At 40.4% G+C, this 23910-nt stretch overlaps 1 protein-coding gene across 1 annotated transcript in view; it reads left to right on the plus strand.

Moving 5' to 3' along the window:
• TMTC3 (transmembrane O-mannosyltransferase targeting cadherins 3) overlaps window positions 1–19649 on the plus strand; it is a 119393-nt gene extending 99744 nt beyond the window's left edge. Inside the window, exons 14-15 of the mRNA XM_089652422.1 lie at window positions 4229–4455; window positions 15242–19649. Coding sequence (XP_089508548.1) covers window positions 4229–4455; window positions 15242–16092 — 1078 coding nt within the window. The 3' untranslated portion in view covers window positions 16093–19649. The remainder of the gene's footprint in view (window positions 1–4228; window positions 4456–15241) is intronic.
• The last annotated feature ends 4261 nt before the right edge of the window (window positions 19650–23910 follow it).

The following is a 23910-nucleotide window of genomic DNA, read 5'->3' on the forward strand; positions in this document are numbered from 1 at the left end:
GCATTTTTTGATGAATGTTACAGAGTAATGCATACTATTTTCTAATGTTAAATATATATCCAACCATTACAGTTATATCTCTGTTATATGACAAACAATTTTTAATGTCGAATTTGAATTTTCTTATAATAACTTAACAGTATATATCTTAATTCTTCAATCGTGGTACTACTGTATATGCTAGCACTGTAGTCAGCATTGTGGCAAATGTGATGATGCAATTCCGGTCTGGGAGCTGGTCCTGAGAACATTTGTGTGTGATAACTATTTCTTATGCACAATCATGGCTCCCACGTATACAAATAGATTTTCTTTTATGTGCAATATGTTTAATATGAAAACTATTTGACTTTAGTTCCTCAGATTTCAACTAGGAAACTTTTAAAAAAGGCCCAGGTTGACATGTTAAATACACTACCTATCCCCCAGCTGAATTCATTTATCCCTGAAATTCAGCTTTGGAGTTTTTAAATACACCCCTCCCCCCCTTAACAAAAACCTTTAAGGGCTCGTTCACACTTGACTGTTTTTCCAACTCTTGCCAAACGCCCCTATAGCGTTTGACAAGCGTTGGTCTGGCATTTGCGGAGCATTTTTACCGCTCCGCAAATGCCGCATGCGCAGTTTAGCAGCAGTTACTAAGCGTTAAAAACGCCTAGAACGAAGTTTGAATGGTGTTAACACTCCATAAACGCTACCCAAAAAAAAGAATACAACATAGCACCAATGCTACCCCCCATATTCCCACATACATACATTTCTTACTATGGTAAGCAGGAAGCTGCATTTCTGTCTACATGATTAAGCAAATTATATCAAAGTTAGGAGTAGAACAATTAACATTTCTTAGTAACAACAAAGGTTAGCAGATGCTGGTCTGGTGGTGTTTCTAGAATGTCTGGTGGTGTTTCTGTGCATGGTGAGAGTTCTATAGTTACAAGTATTGATGAATACTGTTAAAAATATACATAAATGTTAGTCTGTTTAATAATCACATTTTACGGGAACAGGTTCACTCTTTTCCATAAACAGGTTGTCTCTTTTCAACGACCTTTCCAGGTTTGCCAACAAAGGCATTTACTATAGCACTTAAAAAAAAAAAATTGGGTGAAGGCAGTTTTCAGTTTTCCTGGTCTGGGCATGCTCAGTCGTGTCACTACTGAGATGTCTGAACTAGGTGAAGTCAATGCCTGTTTGGGTTTTTTTAAATATATCACTTTATACAGACAAATCTAGAATTCTTTTAAAGCAGTTATTCTTAAAAATGTCCAACATATGTATAGGAAGTATAAATTGCTTGAGATCATGTCATTAAAAAGATTTCTCTACTGTTCACCTGGTTCTAAGAGGTGAACACATTTAGACGTTCTCTAAGTTTTGTGACCATTAGTGAATTTGGACTGTGTCTATTTTTGGTTTGAGTCCTTTAGTAAATCTCTTCTCCACCTAAAAGTAGTCGGTCATGCAAGGAACTGCGACCATTTGCAGACAAGGTCCTTTAGTAAATCAACCCCCATATGTCTTTCTTGAAGGAAGCTTTTCATGTCTATTGCCGTATGGCAAGATGCATTATCCTGAAAAATGTCATCCTCACCAAACAACCTTTCAATTGATGGAATAAAGTGTGTCCAAAATCTCAATATAAACTTGTGCATTTATTGAAGATTTAATGACTGTCATCTCCCCCATACCTTTACCTGACATGCAGCCCCATATCGTTAATGATTGCGGAAATTTGCATGTTTTCTTCAGGCAGTCTTTATACATTTCATTGGAATGGTACCAAACAAAAGTTCCAGCATCATCACCGTGCTCAATACAGTTTTGTGATTCATCACTGAACATCGCTTTCATCCAGTCATCCACAGTCCTTGACTGCTTTTCTTTAGCCCACTGTAACCTTGTTTTTTTTCTGTTTAGGGGTTAATGATAGTTTTCGTTGGGCTTTTCTTTATGTAAATCCTATTTCCTTTAGACCATGTCTTACAGTTTGGTCACAGACATTGACTCTAGTTTCTGTCCATTTGTTCCTCATTTGTTTTGTGGTGCATTTTCTGTTTTCAGAGCATATATTGCTTTAAGTTTTTATATCTTGACGCTTTGATGTCTTCCTTGGTCTGCGAGTACACTTCCCTTTTTACAACCTTCCCATTTGATTTGTACTTGGTCCAGATTTTAAACACAGCTGACTGGGAACAACCAACTGCTTTTGCAACATTCTATGATGATTTACCCTCTTGAAGAAGGTTTATAATCCTCTCCTTTGTTTCAACTGACATCTCTCATGTTGGAGCCATGATTCATGTCAATCAGCTTGGTACAACAGCTCACCAAGGTGTGCAAGCCCTTTTTTTAAACTGCAGACTAATTTAGGTGTAATCTGATGCAGATGTTTGCTTTAGAATTGTAAAGTACATGGTGATAATATATTTTCCTCAGAATTGAGTGATTCCATATTTTTCTCCTTTGCTTGATCTGCAATTGACTAGTTTTCTTCTTATACAGTATTTATATAGTGCCAACAGTTTGCTCAGTGCTTTACAATATAATGGGAGACAATACAGCAACAATACAGTTCAATACAAGAGGGATAGGAGGGCCCTGCTCCTTGGAGCTTACAATCTAAGAGGTATATATCTATATATTATTATTATACAGGATTTATATAGCACCAACAGTTTGCTCAGTGCTTTACAATATAATGGGAGACAATACAGTAACAATACAGTTCAATACAAGAGGGATAGGAGGGCCCTGCTCCTTGGAGCTTACAATCTAAGAGGTATATATCTATATATTATTATTATACAGGATTTATATAGTGACAACAGTTTGCTCAGCACTTTACAATATAAAGGGAGACAATACAGCAACAATACAGTTCAATACAAGAGGGATAGGAGGGCCCTGCTCCTTGGAGCTTACAATCTAAGAGGTATATATCTATATATTATTATTATACAGGATTTATATAGCGCCAACAGTTTGCTCAGCACTTTACAATATAAAGGGAGACAATACAGCAATAATACAGTTCAATACAAGAGGGATAGGAGGGCCCTGCTCCTTGGAGCTTACAATATAAGAGGTATATATCTATATATTATTATTATACAGGATTTATATAGCACCAACAGTTTGCTCAGCACTTTACAATATAAAGGGAGACAATACAGCAACAATACAGTTCAATACAAGAGGGTTAGGAGGGCCCTGCTCCTTGGAGCTTACAATATAAGAGGTATATATCTATATATTATTATTATACAGGATTTATATAGCACCAACAGTTTGCTCAGCGTTTTACAATATAACGGGAGACAATACAGCAACAATACAGTTCAATACAAGAGGGTTAGGAGGGCCCTGCTCCTTGGAGCTTACAATCTAAGAGGTATATATCTATATATTATTATTATACAGGATTTATATAGCCCCAACAGTTTGCTCAGCTCTTTACAATATAAAGGGAGACAATACAGCAACAATACAGTTCAATACAAGAGGGATAGGAGGACCCTGCTCCTTGGAGCTTACAATCTAAGAGGTATATATCTATATATTATTATACAGGATTTATATAGCGCCAACAGTTTGCTCAGCGCTTTACAATATAAAGGGAGACATTAGAGCAACAATACAGTTCAATACAAGAGGGATAGGAGGACCCTGCTCCTTGGAGCTTACAATTTAGGAGTTTCTTTATTTTTTTTAAATGTTTCTTAAAGCCGAAAGGTTGGCATGTTAAATGAAAATAGTTTTGAGACATGTCTGTGATTTATTTATTTATTTTTTTATCTACTCAAACAATTGAACATTTTCCAAAAGTGATGATTCCATACTTTTTTTGCCATGGGTTGTATAGACATTGTGGAGAAACTCTTTTTCTCGGTTCACAACAGATGCACTGAAATCTCTGCTTTCTTGTGTGAGAGCAGAAAATAGCCCGCCACCCTTCCAATGGAAATAAGCAGGTGTTTCTACTCCTATCTACTGTTAGAAATTGACTGAAATCCAAAGATAGTCTTTGCTGTAGATTTTCAAGATGTTTGCCTTTTTATTACCTATGTTGCCATTTTGTCAAGGTCTTTTAGTAATTTATCACTATCCTGATGAATTTTAAAAATTCTACACTGACGAAATTGGTACTATTAGTTTCTTTTTCTATCAGGATTGTGACAGTAACCGCTTGTGTCTACCTACTTTTTTTTTTTTTTTACCTTTTTAGGGGAGAATTATTGTTAAAAATGAACAGACCTTTAGAAGCCAAAGAAGCTTATATCAAAGCTTTGGAACTTGATGGGGCAAATGCAGATTTATGGTACAACCTTGCTATTGTTTATATTGAATTGAAAGATCCAAATGAAGCATTGAAAAACTTCAATCAAGCACTTGATCTGAATCGAAGACATAAGTTGGCCTTGTTCAACTCTGCCTTACTCATGCAAGAATCTGGTATGTTTTAATAAATACATTATGTACTAATCTGTTTCTATATTAAGCAAGGATCATTGAATAGCTAAAATTAATAGTGCTTGATCATTTTCAGTCAAAAAAAGAGTGAAGATTCACTTCAATTATTTACAGAAATTTACATTAATGTGAATTTGTACTGTTTTTTTGTGAAGATTCTCAAGTTCTTTAGTAAATTGGCCTCATCAGTTGTAGAAATTACTCATGACAAAGAGCCAAACATCAACCAGAAGGATTTCTACTTTGAAGCAATTTGCCATTTTTACTTGTAAATTGTTTTGGCTTTGCTAACACCGTTTTGTTTGCCCAAGCAGTGTTTTATATGCACAGGTGCACAGTGTTATATTTACTGTATGTGTGTAAGTAAATCCTATGTATTATATGCATGCTAAAACAACATTTCTCTATCATACATGACCAGACACAGAGCAGCTTTATTAACCCTTACCATCAGGGATATGGCAAGGCAGTAAGCCCTGTCCCAGGCATAACTCCTTCCCTGCTGGAAAGGCTTCAGTTTTTTATTTGTTTTGTTTTTTGGGTTTTTTTTTAACCAGTGGTTGCAGGTGATGGTCACTGCTATGCAGCTCTCTGCATGTTTCTACAAGATTCTCAACACTTCCAACAGGGCACTGGTTCTATCCGCATCCATTCTTACGGGTGTTGTTGTTTGGAAGACTGGTACCTGGACCCCGCACAGGAGGTGCAGGACACGATGCAGGGGGGGCCTGTAATGTTGGTCAGCACTGGACCCTGTGTTTACGGAACCCTGCTTAATGATATATAACCTGGTGTCTCCGTTAGAATGCTGTACAGATCAAGGGCAGCGAACTCCAGCCAGGGGATAGAGTCCCCAAAGGCCCACTGGGTGCAGGCCCAGATGATGGGTGAAAATTGTACCCCCCTGGGATTCCTTTAACAGACTGGTGAGTGCCCTGGGTAGCCCCTCTAGTTTCCCAGCCCACAGTCTGGTGCCTACGCCCCCCCTTCAGGCACAGGGTACAGCAGTGTCAGCTCGCACTATATGTCACCATCTGAATGAAAAGGGATGCAATGATAGAAGACCTAGGAGGACCCCACTGCTGACACAGAAACATAAAAAATCCAGATTGGAGTTTGCCAAAACTTTACCTGAGGAAGCCAAAATCCTTTTGGGAGAATGTGCTGTGGACAGATGAAACAAAATTGAAGTTTTTGGCAAAACCCATCATTCTAATGTTTTCAGAAAAAGCGATGAGACCTTTAAAGAAAAGAATACAATCCCTACAGTCAAACATGGTGGAGGTTCACTGATGTGTTGGGGTTGCTTTGCTGCTTCAGCCACTGGATGTTTTGACTGTGTTATGAAATCTGAAGACTACCAAAGAATACTGGAGTAAAATGTAGAGCCCAGTGTCACAAAGTTGGGTCTCCATTGTTACTCCCAGGCCTCGACTTCAAGTCAAAACATTTGTCTCAGTTCCATAAAAGTCTTTAAGCCCACACTTCATGCTTTCAAATGTTTCTTTGAATCAGCAAAAAAGATTAGCTATTTTGCGGGCTCTCAATTCTCTTCATTGCCAGGAAGTGATCATTTCAATACCAGAAGTCAAAGAGTTCCAAAACCAAATGGCAATGCGCGTCATTTATTGGACCTCAAACATTTTAACAGGTTTCTCCAAGTACGGAAGTTGTGGATGGAATCTGTATGCAGTGGTGTATTTAGGTTTTGTGCTGCTCTAGGCAACAAAACAAAATGGCGCCCCTGAAGAGAGAGCCTGACATTGACCAAAAACACCCCTGCCTCCCACCTGAGAAAGCCTTCACTACCACTGCCCACCCATACACCAGCGACCATCCCCCATTTCGAGAGAGAGACACTCACCTTAACAGCTCCGGACATACCCGGGAACAAGAATTGGGCTGTGCATACACCATCATGAAACCCGCAGCCTCTCTCGGAACCCACCATGTCCCCATACCACGTGTGTCCCTTTTTCTGAGGGGCAGTGCTGCCCTCCTGAGAAATGCCGCCCTAGGCAAATGCCTTGTTTTTCTTGTGGTAAATACACCCCTGTCTGTATGGTCGGTGGTGGTGATCTGTCTACAGCCAGGAGATTTTTTTTTTTTTTTTAGCTTTGGTGTACATAAAGGATGCCTACCTACATGTCCAAATATTTTCCCCTGACCAGAGGTTTCAATTGTTTGCAGTGTATGAACCTAATTTTCAATTGGTTGCCTTCCCATTCAACTTGTCCACAGCCACCAGAGTGTTTATCAAGGTCTTGACTCCAGTTCTGGACTTTCTGTGCACTAGGGTAGTGTATATTCTGTGGTAGCTGGATGATTTGCTTCTGTTGGAGCAATCTGCTGTTCTGAACAGCGCAGTGACCCTCATGGATTCAACTGTGCAAGAATTCAGCTGGGTGTGCAGTCTGCAAAAGTCCTGCATTGATCTTGACCCAGAGGTTGGAATGTCTAAGCCTGATCCTGGATACTGCTCAAGTGAGAGTGATTCTCCTTCCAGAAATATGCTGTGCTCTGAAATCTCAGTTGGGATCTCTCAGGATGCTGAGAAACCTTTTGATTTGACTTTTTGTATGCAAGTCTTGTGAAAAATTGTTGCTTTCTTTTTGAGGCAGTTCCCTTTGCTCGGTTTCTTTAAAGGCCTCTGCAGCAGAAAGTTCTGCTGGCTTGGAACTGAAGGGCACGGTCCTTCATTCTCTGATGACCTTTCATCTCAGCACTCTTTTTTTTCTCTGTGGACTGATAGATGATTCCCAGATGTTGGAGATAGGAAAATCCTTTCTTCTCCTCTCGTTGAGAGTGCTGGTGTTGGACGCTTAATGGAGGGTAGTTGAGACTTCTGGATTACTCTACAGTGCAGGTAACTTGGTCTCTCAGGAGCGGTTGTTGCTCATTCATTTTCTGGAACTATCAGCCATCTGCCTTGCTCTCCTGCATTGGTCAGAGCAGCTATAGGGTCTCCCTGCAAGAGCTTAATCTGAAAACACCACAGCAGAGACATACTTGGGTCATCAAGGAGGCACAAAAAGGTGGGTGGCTCAGGAGGAAGTGGATCTCACCCTGTCCTAGACATAGTTTCAGGTTTTCGCACTCAGCAGTTCACATTACAGAAGTGGAAAATTGGCAGGCAGACTTCCTTACCCAGCAGCAACTGTCACTGGGGGAATGGGCTAATAACCTATAAGTGTTAGAGGAGATTTGTCAGCGGTGAGGCACGCCATGTGTGGCATCCAGGCTCCATGCAAAATTGGACAGGTTCTTCTCCTGGATCAGGAATACCCAGGCGTTCATGGTGGATGCTCTGGTGACACCATGGGTCCAGTTCTCCCTAATTTTATGCCTTCCCTCTGCTTCAGATTCTTCAACAGCTCCTTCATAGGATTTGGGTGGAAGGAATACAGGTTATTTTCACTGGCCTAGAAGAACATTGTATTCAGACATCGTTAATGCTTCAGGGGACAGTCTTTGGGCTCTTCCATATCTAACCATACTCCTGTCACAAGGTCCGATCTTCAAACCTACTTTACAGACACTGGCTTTAACAGCATTGAAGCCAGAGCCTGGAGAGATAAAGTCCTGGGTTCTGTTATTCTTACTTTTTTCAAAACCATCACCAGCCGTAACCTCCGCAACCTGAACCCGGCCCCCTCTCCACTCGGCAGCTGACCGTCTGTACGACAGTATCCTTCCACTGTCATGCCCTGACCTGGCCACTACTGCGCATAATGACTCGCTGTCAGCTGCCTTAGACGTCTTAGCACCCCTAACTACACGTAGCATTAAACCCCGACCACTTTAACCCTGGCAGAATGACCACACTAAACATCTTAAACGACGCAGTCATGCGCTGGAGCGATTATGGCGTAAAACCAGATCCCCTCAAGCGTTCTCCCTTTACAAATCCACTTTCCTCACCTACTCCTCCTCCCTCCACGCCGCCAAACAAGCCTACTTCGTAACCCTCATCAACACCCTCTCCACCTGTCCCCGCCGGCTCTTCTCCACTTTTAACTCCCTACTCTCTCCCGCCACCCCCACCCCCACCCAGTACCTCACTCACCGCCCACGAGATTGTCAATCACTTCCAAAACAAGATCGACGCAATCCGTAAGGACATCGCCAATGCTCTACCTACCTCCCCACCTAGCCTCCCTCCCACTATAACCCCATCAACTCTCCCCTCCTCTGACCTCGCAACCGCCCTACCCCCCCACCACACCACACCTAACGTCCCGCACACTATAACCTCCCCAACACTCTGCTCCTTCAGCCTTGCTACCACTGAGCAGGTTAAGGTCTTCTCAGAAGCCCACCTCACTACTTGCCCCCTTGACCATGTCCCCACACAACTCCTCCGGTCACCCTCCTCCTCCATCCTACGCTCCCTCACCTACATCTCCAACCTCTCCCTCTCCACTGGCGCATTCCCCTCCCCCCTAAAGCACGCGCACATCACCCTCATACTCAAAAAAAACCCTCCCTGGACCCCACCAACCTGAACAACCTTAGACCCATCTCCCTGCTGCCATTTACTTCCAAGCTCCTTGAGCGCTTCGTCTACAATGGCCTAAGCGCCCACCTCACTGACAACAACCTCCTCGATCCACTACAGTCTGGATTCCGTCCCCTACACTCCACCGAAACTGCCCTACTCAAAATCACTAATGACCTGCTAACCGCCAAAGCTAATGGCCACTACTCAGTCCTCCTACTCCTCGACCTCTCCACAGCCTTCGACACTGTCGACCACCCCCTCCTCCTTAATAAACTACACTCCCTTGGCATCAGAGACTCCGCTCTCTCCTGGCTCTCCTCCTATCTATCCCAACGCTCCTTCAGCGTTACCTATAACGCTACCACCTCCCCCTCTCTGTTGGGGTCCCCCAAGGCTCTGTCCTCGGGCCCCTTCTCTTCTCCATCTACACCTCCTCCCTCGGCAAACTGATACACTCCCACAGCTTCAACTACCACCTCTATGCCGATGACACGCAAATTTACCTCTCCACCCCTCAACTCACCCCTTCAGTCTCCACCCGTATCACTCACCTACTGAACGACATATCAGACTGGATGTCGCTCCATTTCCTGAAATTGAACCTTTCCAAAACCAAACTCCTGATTTTCCCCCCAGCCCGTGCCCCCCCCCACCCTCTCCATCACGACCAACAACGCCACCATCAGTCCCACCCTGCGAGCCAAAGTTCTAGGTGTCACTCTAGACTCAAACCTGTCCTTCCAACCCCATGTCCAACCGTTGGCAAACTCATGCAGGCTCCACCTCCGCAACATCTCCAAAATACGTTCGTTCCTAACCACAGACACTACTAAACTACTCGTTCACTCCCTTATTATCTCACGTCTGGACTACTGCAACTCCCTTCTCACCGGCCTACCTCATCGCAGACTATCCCCTCTTCATTCTATCCTAAACTCAGTGGCCAGACTCATCCACCTTACCAACTGCTCCGCTTCTGCCACCCCGTCATTCCCTCCACTGGCTCCCGATTGCCCAACGCATTAAATTCAAACTACTAACATTGACGTACAAAGCCATTCATAATGCTGTCCCAAACTACCTCACTGACCTGATACCCAAATACCACCCAACCCGTAATCTTCACTCCTCACAAGACCTCCTACTTTCTAGCTCCCTGGTCTCCACCTCCCACGCCCGACTGCAGGACTTCTCCAGGGCTTCCCTCATCCTCTGGAACTCACTACCCCAATCCATCAGACTGTCACCTACCCTCATCACCTTTAGGCGCACCCTGAAAACCCATCTCTTCAGGGAAGCCTACCCCACCCTCACCTAACAGCCGATCTCCTCCACTCCTCCTACCACTCCATCCCCCACAGCCACTTCCTCCTGTACCACTATCCCCTCCCTCCTAGATTGTAAGCTCGAAAGAGCAGGGCCCTTGAATCCCTCGTGTTCTGTTTTGTTACTGTATTGTCTCATGTACTGTCCCCCACTATAATGTACAGCGCTGAGCAAACCTTTTAGCGCTATATAAATACTGTATAATAATAATAATTTAAGTGCTTTGGGACATCCCTGGTAGTAAGCATTACTAATGTTGCTCTGGGTATCATTATGTACAATAAAGAAAATTTGGATTTTTGACGTGTAAAATCCTTTTTCTTGGCATACATCACAGGACACAAAAATCCCTTTCTTTACCAGAAAGGCTTCTGTTTTGTATCAATCCATAAACCAAAAACACAAAGGAGGAGTTGTGCCTGAGAGAGAACTTCCTGTCTATATTGCTGGTGTCCAGTCACTTGTAGGTAGCGCATAACCCTGATAGGATTACTAAAGCTGCTCTGTGTCCTGTTATGTACTCCATGAAATGGATTTTACAGGTCAAAATCAAATTTTCACTAATAAAACAGGACTTTTTAAAAAAAAAAATGTGAAAAAGCAAACTCATGCCTGATAAGGACCAACCCACTTTCAACCCCTTGAATCTTACACTTTGAATCGATGTCCTGTACTGTCCAGCTCATCTCCTTCTTGGGTATTGGCAAGTCTTGGTTATGTAAAAATTCCAGATCCTACAAAACTGGACTGTTGTTAAGCTTCCAAATGGTCTCCAGTTGGGAGACTGTCAGCACTGTCCTGGAGCCCGTTTAACAGCCAGCTACACCAGCTCTCAGGTCCAACTGACTTAAGAATGTGTTTTTCCTCTAACGCACTTCTCCATCTGTAGATTGGAATGCAAATTAGTTCTATGCTCTGTGCAAACTATACAGTGTGCCCACTGGAGACAACAGAAATCTTGTGCTAAGACTTAAGCTGGCTACACGTTGATTGAAATTCAGCCTGTTCAGCAGGGCTCAGATCGATTTCGATGGGCGAGTGGCTGTCCCTTTTCATATTTGGCCAGCTTTAATTACTTGCGCATTAAGAGGTCCTGTGTGAGTGGTGGAAGAATACCTTATGTAACTTGATTATGGCTGATCATATTATTTTTTTTTCTTGCAGCAAGGAGGTTATTAGTTGTTGTTGTTGGCTGTTAACTAATGGAAACAAGATCTGTAAATGCTAAAAAAAAAAAGAAAAAAAAGAAATTCCATTAATTTATGTACTTGCACAAATAATTTTACTGCTTTTTAAGCATATGTAAATAAGTTATAAAGGGACTTCACCCTATCCTGTGAGTTTATTTTCTTTCCCCTCTCTCTCCTGTTATGTGGATTTCTCATCATAAAAAACACTCACCTGCCAAGCGAATCCAGTGTTGATCTGCTGTGATCTGCTGTTCTGATGCCATAGGCAATGCCCAGCGCTGACATTTTTCTTTACTAAGTCTTCAGGAGCTGACTGTCTTTTCTAGGTTCTTGCAGTCAGCCACCAATGACACATGGTCAGGTCCACCTTCAGGCCATCGTGTGTCCCTACTCCTGATCCTCCTGGAATATGTAACTGGAATATCCCAGGATGCTTAAGGTGCAAGGACACATCATTCTTGCCTAGGCTTTTATACTGTGTGGAAGGGGGGAGGTGCAGGAAACAAATATTAAATTCTGGAAGAAAGGTTCACTTTAATGTTTGAAGTCTGGGCATAGGTGTTCTTTTAAGTTAACTAAAATGCCTTTAAAGGTGTTTTGTAGTCACAGCATACACTTTCATTTAAAATATATCGGCATTGTAATAACAATACAAACAATTGTTATTTTTGACAATCCAGTATAAGTTTGCTTGAAAAATCCCTTTTTATGCTGTGATTGCTTCTGTCTGCTAGCCATCCCTTCCTTGAATCCCTGCATGCATTCAATTTCTAAGGACTACATACCCCATGGTGCCTTGTTGCCAGCAAGCAGTGATTCTTGTACCAACTCTGCCTCATGAAAATCCTCCTCTTAGCATCTTTGTAGATCAGAAGGCAGGCTCTGTGAATTCTATGACATAGCACTGCCTTATCACAGGACCTAGTGAATGCGTGTCACAGAATTTAAGGAAGTAAATGTGTGGGATTCTTCACAAAGTAAGTTTACTAACGTCAAATCTTTCAGATTAATACTAGTAGGCTAGAAATAATTGAAATTCAATAAAGAAATTATTATAATGTTTTTACATTTTGACCAAAGATACACTTTAACTAGTTGCCTATCGGGTACTTTCACCCCCTTCCTGCCCAGGCCAATTTTCAGCTTTCAATGCTGTTGCACTTTGAATGACAATTGCACGGTCATGCAATACTGTACCCATATGAAATATTTATAATTTTTTTCACATAAATAGAGCTGGTGGGCATTGATGAGGAGGCACTGATAATGCACTGATATGCAGCAATGATGGGCACCGACTGGCGGCACTGCTGGGGGGCAATGATAATCAGGGCACTGATAAATCGTGCCCTGATCAATGCAGATCTCCCCTGTCACATTTATTTATGCCAGTTATCGGCAGTACTTTCCTTATGCTGCTGCCGAAATCCTGCAACTGTATTTACTCGGTAATCTGCTGTGTCATTGGACACAGCTGATCACGTGGTAAAAAGTCACTAATTGGCCTTTAACCTCATCACCGACAGCGCTGGGGGCGCGCAGAGGGCGTGTTCTATAGCCGTATTTTGGCTATAGCGTAGTTGCGAAGCGGTTAAGATATCTTTTTTCCACAATTAGAGACAATTATTACATTAGCAGTATTTGTTAGTATCTCCCTTTTTTTATATATCCAAGGATTTTCTTTGCATTTGCAAGGCCTACTACTTGTTTTTTCTTCTTTTGCAAGGTAAATCCTTTGAAATCGCTACGGACAGATTATCTTCAAAGCTTAAAGAATACGTTATCCAAACATTTCATATTCCTGATATGTGCCTCTTGTGCCATGTACTTGTCCTGTTCTCTTTGTATTTCTTCCTTTGTGTGAAATACCTGGTAATCCTGTCAGTCCCCCTGCTTTCCTATTTCATACTGACCATGTTAGGCATGAGAGCACATCCATCTCAGCATGTTCCCTTTTCTGGCTGTGCTGAGAGCACGGTCTGCCTGTCCTACAATGATCAGTCTTGTGCTGACATGTCCCCCTGCAAGGCCATTCACTGGGAAGATCAGTGTTCTGCTTTTTCTCCTCCCCTAACTCTCTAAGTCCCTTTTATGCAGCTAAGAACAGAGATTGTGTGATCACTTTATATACTAAAAAAAAAAAAATAAGAAAAAAGGATTTATAATATGTGTTATATGTATGTACAGTGTTCCCTCGCCACTTCGCGCTTCATGTTTTGCGGCTTCAGTGCTTCGCGGGTCAGCAGCCACAATGTGGAAAGGAGCATTGTTTCATGTTGATGCGCGAGAGAGAGAGATCCGTGCATGTTAACCAAAGAGATGAGTTGACTCAGAGTACTGTACATACCACGGGCTTTCATAAAGGCGCGTGATTGGTTTCCAGTGTGACATCGACCAATAAGAGTACGAGTGGATTTATCCCTGTGAGTTGATTGTCTGCGCATCATTGCAGCCTCACCTAGCATCTTTTCTTGTTGTATCTCGCCAGTCTTGTCCATGATGTAATTATAATTGTAATTAGCACTGGCACGTTTAAGTAAATATGTATACAGTACTGTTGTAATTTTTGTCTTAAATGAGTAAAGTATGAATACTGTTTACATATTTAAAACATTCTTGTACAGTACCCGCATACACAAAAATTCCTGGGGGCAAATACTACTTTGCGGTTTTTCAGCTTTCGCGGAAGGTTCTGGTCCCCATTAACAGCGAAAAACGAGGGATCACTGTATGTACAAATGTTTGCCTTTCTATTTTAAATTGAGGTTTCACATATACTTTTAAGGATTCAAGTGGCATTCAGCTTAATCTGCGGGTACATGTAACCAAGTATCTGTGCCAGCTGGTGACAACAGAAGTCTTGCACTTGCACTATATTCATCACAGAGCATGGAACTTATTTCATCCTGATCTGCAGAGGAAGGAGTACATTAGAGGAGAAACACGTTTCTGAGCTGGTTGACTCTGGAAGCATGTATATCTGACTTTCCAGGAATTTTTTTTTTTTAATAGCTATGCATTGCCCATGCCTAATAAATAAGATGGACATTACATATTACCTCTGCAATATACCTTTTGAAAGTACAGGAACCAAATAAGTGTACACATTTTGGAATCCTTTTTGAAGATAACTATAATGGGCTGGTTGTGTCTAAAAATATTTAAAGAAGGTTCTAAGAATTATATTACTATTTAAAATATGCTGGTTTACAATGGACTTATCTCTTTATTTAGAACTGATAGTTTTATGGACTTCCGGGTACACGTCATGGCTATTTTCCTGTTACTCCGAGAGATGCTGCTAATTTGTGCCTGACTGTCCTTCCCTTCCGCTGTCCATTCACAGAAAACTCTGTATTTTGTGAATGCATTCACGTAATATAAAGAATTACACGACTAAGTAAGAATAGAGGTGGGGCAGAGGCAGTGTTACTGGGCGGATCACCAGGTGAACTAAACGGGGGAAAAAAAGAGGCTTAAAAAAAAAAAAAAAAAACACAGCCACATCTAAGGACTAAGGATTAGTAATTATACTGTATTACATTGGGGGGGGGGGGAGGTGTTAATACTGCTTTAATTTGTTACCTATTACCATCCTGACCACATATATTATGGTAAATATTTGTTTGTGCATTTTCTGGATCTACAAAGATTATTGAAACATTGTGTGTCTAATACATTTTAATTATTTTTTAATTTATCTTTTATGCATTTAATTTATTTAGTACTGTTTTTTTGTGGGTTTTTTTAGGGAACCCTAAACTACGACCAGAAGCCAAGAAAAGACTTTTAACTTATATTGAGGAAGAGCCAAATGATGCAAATGGGTATTTTAATTTGGGAATGCTAGCAATGGATGAGAAAAAGGATTTAGAGGCTGAAAAATGGATGAAGGAAGCAATACGGTTACAGCATGGTTTCCGAAGTGCACTCTTTAACCTGGCCCTTCTTTACTCCCAGACATCAAGGGAACTGGAGGCTCTTCCTGTCCTGGATGAGCTACTTCGGCATTACCCGGACCATATTAAAGGACTTATACTTAAAGGGGACATCCTCATGAATCAAAAGAAAGACATCAAAGGAGCTAAAACATGCTTTGAAAAAATTATAGAAATGGATCCCAAAAATGTCCAAGGAAAACATAATCTTTGTGTGGTTTATTTTGAGGAGAGGGATCTCTTAAAAGCTGAAAGGTGCCTTGTCGAAACCTTAGCCTTAGCCCCCCATGAGGAATACATACAACGTCATCTCAGCATAGTGCGGGGTAAAATAATGGCACTAAATGCTGCCAATGCTGGACAGGCTGTGCCCGGAGCAACAGCTTCGCCAAAATCATCTGAAGGACAAGGGAGGGAGAATAGTGAGACAGGAAAAAAAAAAACTCCGTCTGAAAAACTGAAAGAGGAAAGCAATATACCAAAAACTAGTCCACCGATAAAAACAAAAAACAAAGGACCTGTAAAGTCTAAAAGTCATCAGGAGAAAAATACAGACAAAGAAATAAAGCAGAAATCAACAAAAGAAATCAAAGACATTGAAAATAAAAGAGTCGCTGCTTTGAAGCGCTTAGAGGAGATAGAGCGTATACTGAGTGGAGAATAACCTGAAGAATATCTTTCAAATTTGAGGAGGGGTGTGGACAGATGGAATAATACTTGTGTCATGCACTCCAGAGCACAGTATACATCTGAGTAAAGATGAAAGAAAGTTGAGTAAATAACCGCATAGGCATCTGACACTACTGAACAAAGACTGGTTTTCGGGATTTGTTGCTTACTTCAACCAAACTTTTATACTATCCACCAGGAAAGCACGATATACAGTGTGTGTGTATGTATATGTGTGTGTAATATATATATATAAAAAAAAAAAAAAATTATATATATATAATTTTTTTTTTTTTCCTCTCTCATTGATATCACCAGCTACTTCATTGTATGATGCGTGTGATTGAATACTCTAAGGCTTTACAGCAGGGCTGTTGCACTGATGGGATGTTGGCCTTCAAGGCTGCCTCATGATAATTTTACTGTATTGTGTATCCCATTTCATAATTCAAGCAACATGTCTATGGTTCCCTGTGAATATGGAAACTACTGCTTGCAAGATGTGGGTTAATAAACTCCTTTGGACAATTTATTATCTAGCTAGTAAACAGTACATTTTTCCAAGTGTAATTAGATGGCTCTGGGATGTTTTCTGTGTTTTGAGGTCAAAATGCTTCTCAAGTGTATAATGCATAAATATGATTTTTTAAGAGGGCCAGTAAACCTTGAACAGGTTTTATCATGCATGTGAGCTAGCTGTATAGCTGACTGAAGCCTATTATGTATTATTGTCATAGTAAGCTGAGGAAAAGGTAAATTCAGCATTGTTTAATTTCACTGCTGGGCAGATCTATTCAGAAAGCCAGTTTTCTTTTAGATTTATTAGCCCGTTTTAATATTCTAAGGAAGGCTGAGTGATTGATTTGCCTTTTTACTGGAGATGACACTAGGTTTTAAAATCGGTTTTCACACCAAACTGTATTATTTCCTTGAAAATTAATTATTCAGTAAGCAAGAATATTTATAATTCTGATTAGCTATTTTTTTTTCAAGAAATGTTTAACAGGGAAAGAGGTGATGGTAATTTTGCATAGTGTATGCAAAAAAATATGTTGTGTACATAGTGTTTTCTAAGCAGAGTGATTGTATAATTTGTATTCAGACCTTCTTGGTCATGAAGTTTGATATAATCATTACAGAAGAACCGCATTCTTTTTGAAAATGCAGATATGGCTTAAAATAGGGAGTTATTGAAATCATTACTTTTTTTTTTTTACAGTTTTTTTTTCTTTTTTTTTGCAACATTAGAGCAGCGAACATGCAAACATATTACCAGCATCCCATTGGCAGCACTGTTACGTAAATGCAGTGTTCATACAGGATCAGAGCATGGGAAGCTGCCACTGCAGTTTTTTTTTTGTTTTTACGTCTCAACTGTTCTGCTGTAATATGTTAAAGCGTTACTAAACCCACAACAGTAAAATCAATCTAGATATGCAGTAAAGCATGCTTGTTATTCCCACTGTGGAACATAAGGGGTTTATCCTCTGCATTGTGTAAAAAGGATTTTGATCCTGTCTTCTCTAATCCTTCCCCCATTTCATCTCCTGATGGATCAGAGCCTTGGGGGCAAGCTGCACATGCTCAGTTTAGTGTGCATTGCTAGAGTGGTTTTTTTTCTTTTGCTTGGGAGGGTGCTTGTGATCAACACAGGGCCAATCAGCACTGTCCAGACAGAGGGTCAGGGGTCCTGCAGCTTCATAGAGCAGTGAGAAGAGAATGAGAACTCCTCCTATAAGCTTTAACTAGTGCTGTGCTGGACATTGATGGAAGTCACAAGACTGCTCTAACTACTGATGACATAAGGTATTTAGCAGTTTATATTTACTAAAATAATTGCATTTCCATGTTCTGTGTACTGTGAGAGACCAGATAAATTGAATGCGGGGTCCTGGGTTTTAGTAAGGAGCAACACAGAAACAAGAATTTCTGAATTCCCAGTATTGGAAGGACAACATTTTTGTGTGCACACCATCAGAATTAGTGTTTGTTTTTCTTAAATATAATTTTTGTTGCATAAACATCTTAAATTCAAATAATGCTTTTGTTAAAGTGAACCTGTCTTATTACGTGGGCACAATCTAATCAACTTGTTTTGAAAGCTGCAAGTTTTAGATGGTTTTCCCCATCCTCCGGCTTCAATTAGTAAGTCAATCGCACAGAACAAGCTTGAAAATCTGATTTCATTGCCTGCATACTTGTTTGTAGATGGCAGCTTTCTAAGTGAAGGCAGAAACTTAGGGAGCTGAATATTCAGCTTCTCAAACAGGTCAACAACAGCATCAGCTGTATATTTATGACCGGTTTACTTTAAGTACTCACCAATGGTGTAAATGTTCCAGCCAACTAAGCTGAGATATGATCACATAGACTTACAGTATAAATTATCACACAGTTCAAAGCTGTTGATGCTCCCCAGCTGAAGCTGGGACTGTGGGCTGGCCTCGGTGCAGTTCATCAAATGATGGGTCTTCTAACTAGACTGTTTTAATTTTGGAGGCGCTTCTAAAGTTTAACTTAAAGCTTCATGCACACTCGGCATTTTTGCAGCCTCTTTTAGGAGCAATGGGCATTTTTTTTTTCCTGCCTATAAATTCCCCCGCATGTTAGCCTATGTGTCCATACACACAGGATTTTAGCAGCATTTAGTGGCAGGTGCTTGAGGCTAGGGCTAGGCGCGTTTAGCGATTGAGCATTAATTAATTTCAGTGGGAAGAATAAATTATTATTTTGGCCAATTAAATTAGCACCCAAGCACTTGATGCATGTAAAGGTGCCTAAATTCTTGTAAAAGTGTGATTTTTCTTCCAAAACACTGCTGCCAGGTTATATGGTGCCACATTATATTTTGTGCAGAGAACACTTTATTACACTGTGCTGGCCTACTTGTCAGGACAATATTTCTTTTTGATAAATTGCTGGAAAACCTTAATTCTATTGTTGGTTTATATATATTTATACCTTTTTGTTAATTGTGGCAGTTATTATTTTGTGTGTTTTTTACTTTCTAGTTTGATTGCTTTATTTTTCAGAACTTACATTTTCCTACTTTTATTTTTAAGTAAACATACTGTTTTTTCGGGTACTCCAGTAAAAACTCTAGTCTTTATAGAAACATATAGCGTAAGTTATTTACTTGCAAAAACCTAGGGGGTAACTGATACCAGACTATAGATTTCTGTGATAAATTGGTCTTCTACTGTGGTAATTTTGAATGCACTTAAACCGAACAATACACCAACCGATTTGGGTATTCATGCTTGCGACAAGTCAGATTTAATTTATATAAGTATGGGTATTTCTGTTTAGCTATAGTATATATTCTAGTGCAGTTTTTAATTTTTAGCTGCATTTTGGGGGGATTTTAGGGTTGTGTGCATTATGGATGCTACAATACACCAGTAGCCAGTCAGTGCTTTACAGTATTTCATATAGCTCATATTTAAAGACAAGTGGGCAGGCTCTGGAAAATCAGTGGTTTATCTTGGAAAACCATGGCAAATTATAAAATAAACTTGTGAACCAATTGTTTAATAAAGCTTTTGATTTTCATTTCTGCTTGGGTCTATCTATCTGTTGAAAAAGTAGCAAACTCTAGGACAATTGTACCCTGTTTTTATCCTTTTGTTATCTGGAAGGATATTTTGACATCATGCTCTGACACCCTGGAATTTGTAGGTATGGGTAAGATCTGAATCTGGACCCCTGAGTAGGCAACGCAGGACAGTAAAGTGCCACGTTTGGGCAGCTTAGTTCTATAAATTCCATTTTATTTGCTATGGGTTTTCTGGAACCTACAATAGTGGATTAGGGCCATAAGGAATCATGGTTAAATGATAAGTTCACCTTTTTAGGAAAAAATTATAAATGCACAGTTTTTGCAGGTAATAAAATGTGCATTTATTTTTGTCCAAGGAGCCTGTAAAGCATTGCACCAGCGATCAGAAGATCATTGATGCCATGTAGGTCTCCTGTAGACCTGTCAGAATATCTGCTTGCCATATGGGATGTACAGCCAAGCAGATATTCTGACAGGAAGAATTAATGAACTACCACAGCACCATGGTAGTTATTTTGTGGACTACAAGCTGACAGCCGCTAAGACTGTCAGGACTTGTAGTCTCTCATTCACAAATGACTGTGAATGAGTGACGTGGCCATGTGGGCGGAGCCCCACACGGCCACAGTTTTTTTTTTTAATTTGACAGCTAATGAGGGTGGAGAAGATCCCCCGCTAGCTGTCAAAGCGGGCAGCTGGGGCCGGTCTGAATGTAACATGTTACACCCTAAATATGGGTGTAACATGTTACGAAAGGTGAACTTTTCCTTTAAAGTAAGTCCAAACAGCTAAGGATATGTGGGACTAAGCATCAAGTTTACTGGAATAAAATTAGGGTGAGTGGAGGTTTACTAAACTGTAACCATGGTATAGGAAATGCCACTGGATTATCAATTTTTGTCTTACATTGACTTTAACTTGTGTTCAAGAATTGATTTTATCAAGTTGTACACACACACGCACACGCACACACACACGCAATTTTAGAATACATGTCCTGTCGCACCTGTTTACAGGGTCTTCAAATTTAATGCTGATGCCTATGAGAGTTGGAGGTGTTGACAGCTGCCCATTTATGACTCACAGAATCTTTGGCACACAGTGGCTAAAGACATTTGTCTTCTGCCCTGCATAGACTGTCAATAGAGTGGTAAGTAATTTCAAATATAAAGCCTTAGAATTCAAGGGTAATATATACATTCCACAAATTAAATAGGCATCATAAATCTAAAAATTACTTTAGTGGAGGGGCTACTGATCATATCAGAAGCAGGTGAAATGCAGAATACTTTAAGTATTTTAACAGAAACATGGGAACTTAGTGGGGGCATTACTGAAACACCTGCTGAAAGGCTTCCTATTTTCATTCACTTGTTGCAGCAACTTTTGTCATTTGTGTGACTTTATCTTGGACAAATAACTAAAACTAGAGTTAGTTCATAGAAAAATAATCATCACTCACAGGTGCAACCATAGAAATCCCCATTGTTATTACAGTACAGTACATATATAAGCAAAATTATGCACAGGCTCTCCAAATTAATATATAAACAGGGTATACATATACTTGTCATAGATATCCTTAACGGAATTAACTTTTTATATATATATAAATAAATAATGGCTATTCCCTTTTTATGAAATGTAGGATTCACTTCCTCAATAATGTTAGAGGTTTTTCACTTTATGATATGGATTCAACACAAAACCCTTGGGTAAACAAAGGGAGTATAAACTCTTTCCCTGTTTTCTGCAGCAGTATTAGAAGTATATGCCTTGGTTATATGGGTGTTCATAGGACTATCTCCTTTGTGAGATACGTTTTTGTTGTTCTCATAAAGGGTTATTTTTTTTAAGTACATATGATATAGACAAAGTGAAATAGGCTTCATCATGCTTGATTTATGTGCTTTTTAAATCTTATCTTTAGATATACTCTTCACAGGACATTTGAAAAAGCAGATGCAAAACACATCACGAGTCTACCATCAACCACAAGCATTGCAACAGTGGCTGGGGAATAGGTGTCATAGTTATCCTTAACAGGCTGAACTCTTAAGTATATGTACACTGTTTATATACTAATTTGCCTAACAATAGCTTGTATATCCTTTTTATACAATGCTTTTATATATGTATAATAAACAATGAGGTTTTTATGATTGATTGTTTGAGTGACCAGATTAAAGTGATAATAAAGGGTTTTTTTTTTTAATAATGTTCTTTTTACCTGCTCTGTGCAATGGTTTTGCACAGAGTGACTCTGACTCTGATCCTCCTCTTCTGGGGTCACCCACTGATACTTTCAGCTCCTCCTCTTCTCCGTGTGCCACCATAGGGAGCCAAATCACAGTGCAGCTTGGCCCTGCCCCTCCCTCCTTACAGGATTTGATTGACAGCAGCAGGAGCTAGTTAACTCCCTTAGTTCCTGTGAGGAGAGAGCAGTACTGCTGCTCTCTGGGACTGCACTGGATCAAGATTGGCTTCAGGTAAGTATTTGGGGTGGTGGGGTCTGGAGGAGCTGAACATGAAAGTTTTTTTTTACTTTAATGCAGAGAATGCATTAAGGTAAAAAACGTTTAGCCGTTAACTGTAACACGTAAATAGTCACATAAACCATGTATTTGGCCATAACCTTGGATGTGGTGTTGAGATATGATGGCTATCGCTTCCATTGTATGTTATTAAAACTAGTACTAGTGTAGAAATGTTATTCTGTAAATTGTGCTATGTTATATTTGTTTGACAAATATATGTTTCTGAAACAAAGCATGACAAAATAAATGTGTAAAAGACTCACAGTATACTACAGTGCCTTGAAAGTATTTATACCCCTTGAAATTTTCCACATTTTGTCATTTTACAACCAAACGTAAATGCATTTTATTGGGATTTTATGTGATGGACCAACACAAAGTGGCAGATAATTGTGAAGTGGAAGGAAAATGATAAATGGTTTTCAAAATGTTTATTTTACAAATAAATATGAGAAAAGTGTGGCGTGCATTTGTGTTCAGCCCCCCGCGTCAATACTTTGTAGAACCACCTTTCGCTGCAATTACAGCTGCAAGCTGTATGTCTCTACCAGCTGTGCACATCTAGAGAGTGACATTTTTGCCCATTCTTCTTTGCAAAATAGCTCAGGCTCTATCAGATTGGATGGAGAGTGTCTGTGAACAGCAATTTTCAAGACTTGCCACAGATTCTCAGTTGGATTTCGGTCTGGACTTTTTACTTTGGCCATTCTAACACATGAGTATGCTTTGATCTAGCTCTGGCTATATGTTTAGAGTTGTCCTGCTGGAAGTGGAACCTCAGCCCCAGTCTCAAGTCTTTTACAGACTCCCAACAGGTTTTCTTCTAAGATTGCCCTGTATTTGGCTCCATCCTTCTTCCCATCAACTCTGACCAGCTTCCCTGTCCCTGCTGAAGAAAAGCATCCCCACAACATGATGCTGCCACCACCATGTTTCACGGTCTCATCTGTCCAGAGCACCTTCTTCCACATGTTTGCTGTGTCCCCCATGTGGCTTCTCGCAAACAGGACTTTTTATGGCTTTCTTTCAACAATGGCTGTTTTCTTGCCACTCTTCAATAAAGGCCTGATTTGTGGAGTGCATGACTAATAGTTGTCCTGTGGACAGATTCTCCCACCTGAGCTTTAGATCTCTGCAGCTCCTTCAGAGTTACCATGGGCAATTTGGCTTCTTCTCTAATTAATGCTCTCCTTTCCCCGCCTGTCAGTTTAGGTGGACGGCCATGTCTTGGTAGGTTTGCAGTTGTGCAATACTCTTTCCAGTTTCAGATGATGGATTGAACAGTGCTCTGTGGGATGTTCAAAGCTTGGGATATTTTTTCTTTTTATCTCCTAACCATGCTTTAAACTTCTCAACTTTATCCCTGACCTGCCTGACATGTTCCTTGTCCTTCATGATGCTGTTTGTTTACTAATGTTCTCTAGCAAACCTTTGAGGGCTTGACAGAACAGCTATATTTATAATGAGACTAAATTACACATAGGTGGACTCTATTTACTAATTAGGTGACTTCTGAGGGCAATTGGATCCACTAGATATTACTTAGGGGTATCACAGTAAGGGGGGCTGAATACAAATGCATGCCACACTTTCCAGATATTTATTTGTAAAAAAATTTGAAAACCATTTATCATTTTCCATCCACTTCACACTTATGTGCCACCTTTTGTGTTGGTCTAGCACGTAAAATCCCAATAAAGTACATTTACGTTTTTGG

This window comes from Staurois parvus, unplaced genomic scaffold (genome assembly GCF_062004578.1).
Source record: "Staurois parvus isolate SC_StPar_1 unplaced genomic scaffold, SC_StPar_1.0 ptg000025l, whole genome shotgun sequence".
Lineage (NCBI taxonomy): Eukaryota > Metazoa > Chordata > Amphibia > Anura > Ranidae > Staurois > Staurois parvus.